General features: G+C 34.1%; 1 protein-coding gene across 1 annotated transcript; it reads right to left on the minus strand.

Moving 5' to 3' along the window:
* Positions 1-633: 633 nt before the first annotated feature.
* Positions 634-9,945, minus strand: LOC105339769 (FMRF-amide neuropeptides). Its single transcript, XM_011445484.4, has 3 exons — positions 9,806-9,945; positions 6,775-6,921; positions 634-2,153 (listed from the first exon to the last, which is right to left on the minus strand). Exons 2-3 carry the CDS (start codon positions 6,902-6,904, stop codon positions 913-915), a joined length of 1,371 nt encoding a protein of 456 aa, XP_011443786.3. The 5' UTR covers positions 6,905-6,921; positions 9,806-9,945; the 3' UTR covers positions 634-912.
* Positions 9,946-10,515: the final 570 nt, after the last annotated feature.

Raw genomic sequence — 10,515 nt, forward strand, 5'->3', positions numbered from 1 at the left:
AGGCACGTAGCATATTTTTAAATGTTTTTGGGGCCAGGCTCATGCTAAAAAAAAAATTAAAGACTGACAAAAATCACGAAAATCCTAATCCATGAGAAGGAAGGGGGGGTAACGTAATATACCTCATTTCATTCTTAAATTCCTTTTTTTCAACATTTTACATGTTCCTACAAAAAAGGGGGGGCAACTCATTGATAATGTTAATTTCAGAAAAATGTTTGATGCTAAAAAAGTGGGGGGGGGGGGACCAGAGCCCTCCCCCCCCCCCATACTACGTGACTGATACTGCTGTACTCGCTTCACTGTAGTATAATTTTGATGAGAAGATATTAGTCTTATTATAGTACCGGTTTCGTATTTCTTTTGATTCTTTAAATTCTCTCAATGCCGGAAACGGTGTAGAATGGGTTTTGCTCTTGTCCTTTTTAGATCCAAGTTCAATTTGACCATCTTGTTACAAGTATGGTGTGAATATATATACATTGTAAATACATTGAATGTGATATATGCAATGAGAATATTTTGATATTAATGATAATGTATTTCATAGATTTTAAATGAAAAACTTATTGAAAGATTCAAGATGAACCTATGATAAGCATACCTTGCGGAAAATCAATGACCAAAAAGGCGTTTTATTGTAATCAACTATTTTATAAACGAAGTATGATATTCAAGCATGTTCAACACAGTTGAGCAAAAATACTAAAGATAATATACAGTATGTATGAATATATGTAATATGTATAAGAAAATAATATTTGTTGAATGTAATTTCCGGAAATCACATCATATGAACAACTTTATTAACATTCTCATCAAAATATTGAAGCTTGATATTTACAAATATAATAACGGATCATACTGCTTACATTCACAAATTCAAATTGTTTTAAATTTTTTCATAGGATATCATACAGATTTTCCGAATCGCATAAAACGTTTGTCTGTTGGATCGCGTCCAAATCGCATAAATCGTTTTGCATCATCACCACTTTTGCCAAAACGCATGAATCTTTTTTCTTCATCTCCACTTTTGCCAAATCTCATAAATCGTTTTTCTTCATCTCCACTTTTTCCGAAACGCATAAATCGCTTTTCTTCGTCGCCACTTTTGCCAAAACGCATAAATCGCTTTTCTTCGTCGCCACTTTTTCCAAAACGCATAAATCGCTTTTCTTCGTCGCCACTTTTGCCGAATCGCATAAATCGCTTTTCGTCGTCTCCACTTTTGCCGAATCGCATAAATCGTTTTTCTTCATCGCCGCTTTTGCCGAATCGCATAAATCGCTTTTCGTCGTCTCCACTTTTGCCGAATCGCATAAATCGTTTTTCTTCATCGCCGCTTTTCCCAAAACGCATGAATCGCTTTTCTTCGTCTCCGCTTTTACCAAATCTCATGAATCGCTTTTCTTCATCTCCACTTTTGCCGAATCGCATGAACCTTTTTTCTGCGCCCATTTCGTCTTCATCATCATATTCACCATCATTATCGAATCGTTTTCCAAATCGCATGAACCGCTTACCAAATCGCATGAATCGTTTATCGTCTCCGCTTCGACCATTACGAACAAATCTTTCCATAAGTGTATCATCCTTGGGGTCGCGACCAAATCTCATAAAACGCTTATCGTCTGTTACCATGTTATCGTTGTCCTCTCGTTTCCCGAAACGCATGAATCTTTTTTCGTTTCCATCTTTCCCAAAACGCATAAATTTCTTCTCTAAATCGGGATTTCTTCCAAATCGCATGAATCTTTTCATATACGTGGGATCGTCTTCAGCAGGTGTTCTTCCAAATCTCATGAAACGCTTGTTTTCCTCAGAAACCTCGTCGGTTTCACGTTTGTGTTTTTCGGACGCTGAATCTTCCTTTTCTGTGGAATTGCTGTCTTTATCTTCTGGAACGTCTTTGACTAATGGCGGATCTGCCGATCTTCTTTTTCTCAGATGGAGACCTGTTTCTTGTTTGAATTTTATGACTTTGTTCAGAGCCTCGCGTAAATCATCCTCGACACTCCCTTGCTCCCCGCGTTTCCCGAATCTTAAGAATCTTTTGTCATCACTGTTCCTTCCAAACCTTATATAGTGATCACCACTCAGAGCTCGCTTCCCAAATCGAAGAAATCTTTTGTCTACAGGCTGTTGCTGACCTTCAAAACAATTCCAAAAATAATTATAAAGAGTTTGAGCAAAGAAATTAGCATTCCTATAAAAGATATACTAGTACTCCGAAATAAAAAAAAAAATCTATTAAAGTGCGGAATGGTGATTCTATTTAAGATATTTTTAGAAGTACTAAAAGATTTTTAAATTTCTTTTACTTAATGTTCTTGTATTTAAAGTCAACAGGCTCATATAGTCATCTCATATTAAATTTTCTTTTTTAATGTATTTTGTACTTTGCTATCTTTGTCGAGCGGTTCAGCTTGATTTATCTTGTTTTGTTTTTTCACGGAATGAAACTAAATCTGAACGTCCATTCGCTCCCTGAGATTTATTTGGAACTGCAGGAAATTCAATGACAGTGGTAATGATAGTTGCAATGGAGTGGTGCAGGCCAAGATATAATAATTTACAGAGTGGAATTTCCGCCTGACAGGATCGTAATGCAAGAAGGGCCCTAAAAGGGTCTACATCGAACAAATGCCTCTTTTTCTATGGCAAAACTAGATAAAAATATCCGTCGTGGGAATATTGGCCAACTTAAAAATTGCATATCAGTTGCAAAAGTATAATACAATTGCACATAACTACAAGTTTCCAGCGTCTGTTTCTTTTTTTCGGTTACCATGTTACTATACAAAAGTTTCCGTGGGTCCCCGCCTCGTCAATTAGTAAATTAAATTCATAAATATAAATTACTTAATATACGTAAAATAAAATAACTCGCTATCGAAACTATAAATTGTAAGATTTCAAAAGAAAAAAAATAAACGCGCGAACCTTTTTTTGAGACGTAACCTTTCTTTCGTTAATTAGACTGTTGATATCCTGCAAACAGCATTAATGGCCTAATGGAGAAAAAATTGATCATTTCTAAACAGCCAGTTCGGCTTGGATGAGACGACCTTACCAGAAACATTAGGGACCAGATTGGTGGGGAATTTACGATGGCAGGGGAACCCTCTAAATCAGTCCCCTATCTTGTTAGTAGCAACCTTAATGTTTTATGGTCTGCCCTTCTTAGATAGAAAGAAAGCCCAAAAAAGAGAAACCCAGGGATTTGGTAATGGACGCAGATAAGATTGTTTGCATCCTCCCTCCCCCATAAAGTGACGTCAGATGTGTGGGAGACAGTTTGTTGCTCATTCAAAACAAGCTCTTCTCTACGCAATACCGGTATAACTTTCTATATATCCTTTCAAAGAATAATACGTAACGAATATATGAAGAAGTAAATCATTTTGCAAAACAAGAATCGATTGCATTTTGACTTAGAAGGAAACCATTTGAGCAAATTGAATCCGCAAGATGGGTTTATCCTACGAATCTAGTATTAACAGCTTTAGATCATTGATGTTTGGCCGTCTCTATTTCAACGTTATTATCGTATTAATATAAAGTCCCATAAGATCACCGAAAGCTATTCTTTGACATGTGGGACTGACCGTTATTTGATTGTGGTTCAATAGTCTTGACTAATAAATGAGTCAAAAGGGGCAGAGGATCTCTTTCTTAGGAGAAGTGTCTGGACGGAGAGCGTAGCCATTTGTTTGTTATGATTGATGTAGGAACGGTTAATTTTGCTATCTTCGCCAGTATCAGTGTCAGGATAAGGCACTTTCTTATAACGAATCGATTCTTATTGTCCGGTTAGTACTGTCAGTATGAGAGAGAGAGAGAGAGAGAGAGAGAGAGAGAGAGAGAGAGAGAGAGAGAGAGAGAGGATACTAAAATTATTTGATTCCAAAGAAAGCTTTAACAAATTTATTCATCATAGAAAAAAATATAAAGGGATATTTAAGTCTGACGAGACTCTTTCTCTGGGGACTATGGGTACTGATCAACTATTGTATTGGGCTTTTTTTAAATGAAATATAGTCTAATCACGGGAAATTTCACCTCGATATCTAAAAAGGGATATCCTTGTAGCTTAGTTGGATGTTCAATACATCATGGAGTGATATCGTGCTGTTTGGGAAATTAGTTAATATGGCCAACTTACTCTGTAACACGCTATTGGTTATTTATAAAATCGAAGTTTAATGGCCCTTTACAAGATGTTAACTGGCACAGTTTATAAGAAAAAAAAACCCACTGTATATAGGTAAGAGAATGCTATAATTTACAAAACTGTTAAATCTTTAACAATTTACAGCATCGGGAAGTCCGTATATCTGATATACTAAGTTTAAAGCCAGCGTGATTGGTATAGATAAGGTTCTCTTTCAATAAAATCAAATCTCGATTATTTGAGATTTGGATGTACGTACACTTAATTAAATGAAGAGATATCAATTTGATATAGTCACCCAATTCATTAATAATTCATTCTATTAAGTTTATCGTGACCAGGTCATTATAGACTTTCAATAAACTGAAATCTCAGATGTAATGGATGCTCAATTTAAAGCGGATTTTTTAACAATCATTGCTTAACAAAATTATTTTTCCTACATTAACATTTTTATATTTTTTTATTCAGTAGTTCTACTGTTAAGTAAGGACACAGTCGTTTCTAAATGAGATGTTTATACAAAGTCCTCCTGTTTAGAAATGGCACAATTTAATACTAAATCCGTACGTTAGAGTGTCTATACAGCTTAGAATTTAATCAAAAGAGCGGTATAAATCAGCAGCATAGAGTTGTCTTCGACAAATTAATCCTGTTGATATAAGTTGACTAAGGTTTGACCGCGGGGAGCGGATGGTTTTATCCTCAGACTGATAACGCATGATCGTCGTGACCGCGGAGGAATACAATATCAGGGAGCTGTGATTACCATCATTAAAGATTAAGACACAGGCTGAGTTACCACTCCGGTTGATTGATTCAAATAAGGCATTCTCTGCAATGCAGAAGTGGGGTCTCTGTCAAAAGACTTCTATCTTTTAATTCCATAACCCAATATTAGTGTTAATGTTTTATAAATGATGTGTTTACTGACTCCATTTCGGGCTGAATTAATACATTCCTATGAACTACCCCCGCAATTTGATTTTGTCATTGTGTTATTTTCATGTAAAACTAAACGCAATTCAACTAAAATTTAAGGTTTGTTTTATTGATTTACGAACTTTTCTTAAAAAATTAAAATACGGATGATAGAGTAATGGCATCCATCAAAAGATAATAAAATGAAAAATAATATGCTCAGTATGAGGTCCCATTTTTCTTTCTGATTAAAGAAACTCCCTCTCTTCGATCTGAAAACGAGTATCGATAATGTACATGTGCATCGGAAACGGAACAATGAATTTAAAATAATACTCAGGGCATGTGAATTAATCTAATAATTTCAAGTGGGAAAATGGGACGCGTGTTTTCAAATATGTTCAACGTGTTCGGCACTCTTAAAATTCTTTTACAACAGGAATTGAAATATATTGAAATGATACTATCTTATGCTTCATTTACTTGGACTCATTTTAATCTTTATTTCAATCGTCATTCGTCTTACAGTTTTTATATTTTTTGAGATAATACGTACATTCATAATCTAGATGTTGTTATCTACATAGTTCTTACGGCCTCCAGGTAATAAATGTAAAATCATTAAGTGAAAGAAGAAAGAAACAAAAGTTAGCTTACAACCAAATGCTGCCATACGGACCATGCAGAAGACAATTAACAGATACGTAGGCCGTAGATAATTGTCGGTTTACGCTTACTATGCGATGTACACATTCGGTGCATCTGCATTTAGTTGCCTCGACAATGATTCCCAAATTAAAGCCCGCGAGATGTTACTCATTTCATTTATAGAATCAGTTGTCCATTGTCTGAATAGAAAGCTTTTGTAAATGGACAAATAAAATCTGTGAATTTTAACCCTTTAAAAGGGGTACACAAATGTAATGAAATGAGTGAAGAAAGTGCAATTTGTTAGCATACCGCCACTGGTGTATTTGTTATTCCGCAACAATGTTTATATTTTGAAGGGTTTTTAACAATGCTATCTATTGCAGTTTACAAATGTTAATCAATGTTCAAAAAGAACCTTTTCATATTGATAAGCGTAAGATTGTTTTCATTACATCTTTTTTAATTTAAGATCAATTTTGTTCTTTTTAAATGGGCTGTAACGGAACTGTCAATTCTTTAAAAATTAAAACAAAGAAACATTTGCAAGCAAGAAATATGTTTTTCAATTCTAAGATAACTAATATGGCAACTATACAGTGCCATGGCAACCCGCTTGTTACACAATTGTATAGCAAAACATCATTTGAACGTTAAAATAGGCCAAATTTAGTAAGCTGACGATTTGACAAAAATATCCGTGTACTCAACCCACCTCTGATTGATAAAGATGAAATAAAAAAAAAATGTTTTGATTTCAATTGTTGGGTCAAAAATGTCCTATAGTTAGTGTCTCTTGTGGTTTTGTGAGCCTAGATGAAATATAGAATTGGATTTCGAGAAGAGCGTTTGGTTCGAAGTTATTTCTATCGTGTTGCAAATTATCAGAAAATGAAATTCACAAAATATTAGCTTTATTCTATTATTATGTAATATGCAAACCCAAAGAAGTACTAAGAAGACTTGTGTCCGATCCTTTAGTCAACTCAATGAAGTACTCTGCAGCACGTGTAGATACTGTCACTTACCGAATAAAACTTCTTGGCATAACTCGGGGTTCCTGTAACAGTCATCAATCAGATCGTTTGCTGATGTTTCAATAGTGAACCAGTTTAGAAGGAAGGCCACCAGTAAACATAGGTATGTCCACGTCCCCATGCCGTGATGTTATGTCTCTAAAAAGAAACGTCAAAATTATTGGAATCAGTAAATTGCTTCCCATATATAATATTGGATAAACTATAGTCGTTCACACAAATTTCCTCTTTTTGGAGACGGTGTTTAATGTGAAATATACGATTACAACTTGTTGATTTTTGCTCTTATAACTTATATTGAGAAAAAAAGAAAATTGCAACAAGTAAAACAGTTTAGCACATCGGTAGTATAAGAGGCGCCTTTTTATAGATTGCCATTAGATTCAAGTTTAAATTGAGTTCGACAGTTTTGTTTGCAAGTGCAATACCTTCAATTACATGCAACTATCCTTTCAAATGAAGTACCTTTTCCATTTTAATACTGATGAAAACTTTTGAATAAAACACGTGGGTTTAATTGTAATAATACCAAAATTACATGTGCATTATATATTGCATTTATAAAGGGAAACTATGGCAGTGAATAAACTACAACAGATATTATTTATGACAGTTGAAGACACTGTTCATAATCATCTGAATGAAACTTATTCATACAATAAACATTGTGGGATTCTCAATCCCACAGACAGGTTGACAATACCGTGATTATTCAAAACCTGCATTTCGTTCATAACTATAAAACTACACACTGAGCTAATAAGTTTCATCTTCTACACTTCCGGCGACAGTTTCCGGCTATCATGCGTTTAACCCCAAAAAGACGCGGGAGATGAGTGGCGTTAGATTACGACTTTTATTTTTTCCCTTTATCCTAATTATACAAACTTCCATTTACTATAAATACCATGACTCCGGTCCTTAATACAAGTTTGATAGACAAGACCGGTCCTAAATGTAGCTTTATTGAACATGACACTTTTCCGATTGTCGTGAAAGACCTCCGGACGCTCGACTTTATTAAACAACAAGTTGAACATCAGGAAAAGCGCTGATTGGTTTTACAATACCGCGTTAATTGTACAATGATTCCATTGTCGCAAAAATGTCATATACTTTTGATATTTTCCATGAAATGCTCGTTATTGAAATTTGAATTTGATTTATCTGATTTATTTTCATTTGTTTTCAAACTTTGATCTAAAGTTGTTACATGAAAATAAGATAATTTAGATTTAAGGATGCATATATATCTGGATATTTATTTTCGATATTCTTATACATTTAAGCAGTAGAAATAATATACAGATTTGCTATAGTAAAAGTGCATAAATTTATTATCTTTGCCAACGGAGATGAAATGAAAAGTCATTACAATGTCCAGCATTGTTCTTATATGTGCTCTGGTAATTGACGGGACATTTCTTTCTCTTAAAGATTCAACAGTGGAATATTTTCCATTTAGAAGGAATTTACACCACTGCAACTGTAGACGAAATTGGTATTTCTCCCAAAGGTCCTTTGCTCTCAACTTCATCACGGTCAATTCAAATGCTTACTCTTTTCGATATTCGATAACGACATCTGACTGAATTACGTCACAAGGTGAGTTAACTTTCCTTGGGGCAATGTAGGTGTTCCGAATTTTTAATGAATTTTCAAGTCGATTTACTTCATCGATAATATCTATTCATTTCGATTAAACTTAGGAAACGCGACATAAGGTGAAATTAATCAGATTTTGAATAAATGTTTCAATGAAATTCTTTAATTCAGCTTTTGTTTTTAAATTGATACATGTAATTAGAATAACAATGTTATGTATATTGAAAATTAGCATATAATTGCTCCTGAGACCTCGCAATTATTCGTATAAAGTTTTGAACGAAAATTTGGAATATTGTTCTTAACAATTAACAATTAACAATTACAATTGTGTGCCGGGGTTTAATTTTACATTGTTTTGACATTGACTGTTGTCGGCGAGACACTTGGGATACAATAGAATTCCACTGTTGTTCTCCTGATTCCAGCAACAAGTGTGCGGGAAGCCTCTGTTTCCATCGAGTCCAAAAGGCCTCGAGGGAAACATATGACCGTGTCAAAAGTTCGATATTTAAATATTTCATAACTTTTCAATTCTATTTCCAATACAATATTTCGAAGACCGTTAGAAGGGACATCATTTTCGTAAGGATCTCTCCAACAGAAACGCCCACCAACCCTCCATTCCTAAAATCTCGGGACAAAAAAAAAACTTGAGCTTCATTAAACAAAGTGAAATGTTTGATTTCTTTGGCGGACACTTGTAGAAGCAGACAAGAGCCCCTGATATTTGCAGTGGAGGCTTTGTTTCGTATAATAAACAGTAATGATAAAAGACAGACCACGGTCGAACTCTAAAATTTTCTGCCTTTTAGTAATATAATGTCGCCCCTGTGGTAAGCAATTTGGACCAATTTCGTAATTTCCCATTTTTATCTTGCATCTGTCTTCGTATTACAAAAATATTACATGACATAAAAGCAGTTTCATTTCCGGATTCAATTCAGATTGAAGGCGAATGCTGATATTAATATTGCTGTAAAAAGTTCTACTCATCCTAAATTTCACAATTCACAAACTTTGTTCTTATAAATTCATTCCAAATTTCTTAAAACAAACCATTATGAAGCTTAAAAGATAATAAAAGTTATATATGATCATTAATACTTTAATTTGCAAATGCACTATTCACAAACTTTGTTCTTATATTCATTCCAAATTTCTTAAAACAAACCATTATGAAGCTTAAAATGATAATAAAAATTATATATGATCATTAATACTTTAATTTGCAAATGCAGACTATGAGTACAAATTTAACTTTTAAAATAAACAGATAAAAAATGAAAAAATTATTTGTGATCATTCTAAAAATAATCTAAAAAAATTTTATTTTCAAATCTTGGTTTTCAAAAGGATGGGTATTTTCCATTGTACCACAAGCTAACACTAAAGTAACTATAAGTGGAAGACTTACCGTGTGATGTCAGTTGTTGTTTACCGGCGGTCCTAGAGTTCGTTCTTCTAAGTCTTAGTCCTAGTTGCCTTCTCTTCAAAATACGATTGTTCCTAAATGATTCTATTGTGTTTAAATAAGATGTAAACCACGTGACCTGACGGACGCTTGGCAAAGATAGCGAAACCTCCTACAAATCTCGGGATCGATGTGGACGCCAAATTTTGCATCATGTAAATATTTAGCATGTAAAGATACTATTTAACATTTCCAACCCCAAAAAAACTTCAGAAAGATGAATGTTTATTCCCAATGGACCATCAGTTTTGTTCTCCGTTTTGCGCATGTGACTGAAATCCTTGACCGTAAAAGGTAAAAAAAAACCAAAAAACGGGATGAACGATCATGCAGCGTAATAGACATTTAACCGATGGTTTCAATTTTACATCACAGTTTCAAGTAACACTACATGTATAAAGTACGAAATAAAACATGCCACTATGTAATGATATTTATTGGAATGCGTCAACTATATCACGTTTTACAGAAGCGAGACTTGTATCGCCTGTATTACTTATAAATATCTCCTTTAATACTTATGTCACCTGTAATACGAGAGTAAACCATCAATATTAAAACTTTTTGATGATGGGAGAGGAGTTTAATCGGGGATAAAATAATGGAAAACAGTGGTGTAGTCATATAACATTTATGTTATAGCTATGCCAATA

This window comes from Magallana gigas, chromosome 5, assembly GCF_963853765.1.
Source record: "Magallana gigas chromosome 5, xbMagGiga1.1, whole genome shotgun sequence".
NCBI classification, from domain to species: domain Eukaryota; kingdom Metazoa; phylum Mollusca; class Bivalvia; order Ostreida; family Ostreidae; genus Magallana; species Magallana gigas.

Coding starts and splice junctions, on each gene's coding strand:
- LOC105339769 (XM_011445484.4), bottom strand. CDS start 6,904: ATGGGGACGTGGACATACCTATGTTTACTGGTGGCCTTCCTTCTAAAC. Junction 2,154..6,774: donor ATGCCAAGAAGTTTTATTCG/GTAAGTGACAGT, acceptor ATTGTTTTGAAG/GTCAGCAACAGCCTGTAGAC.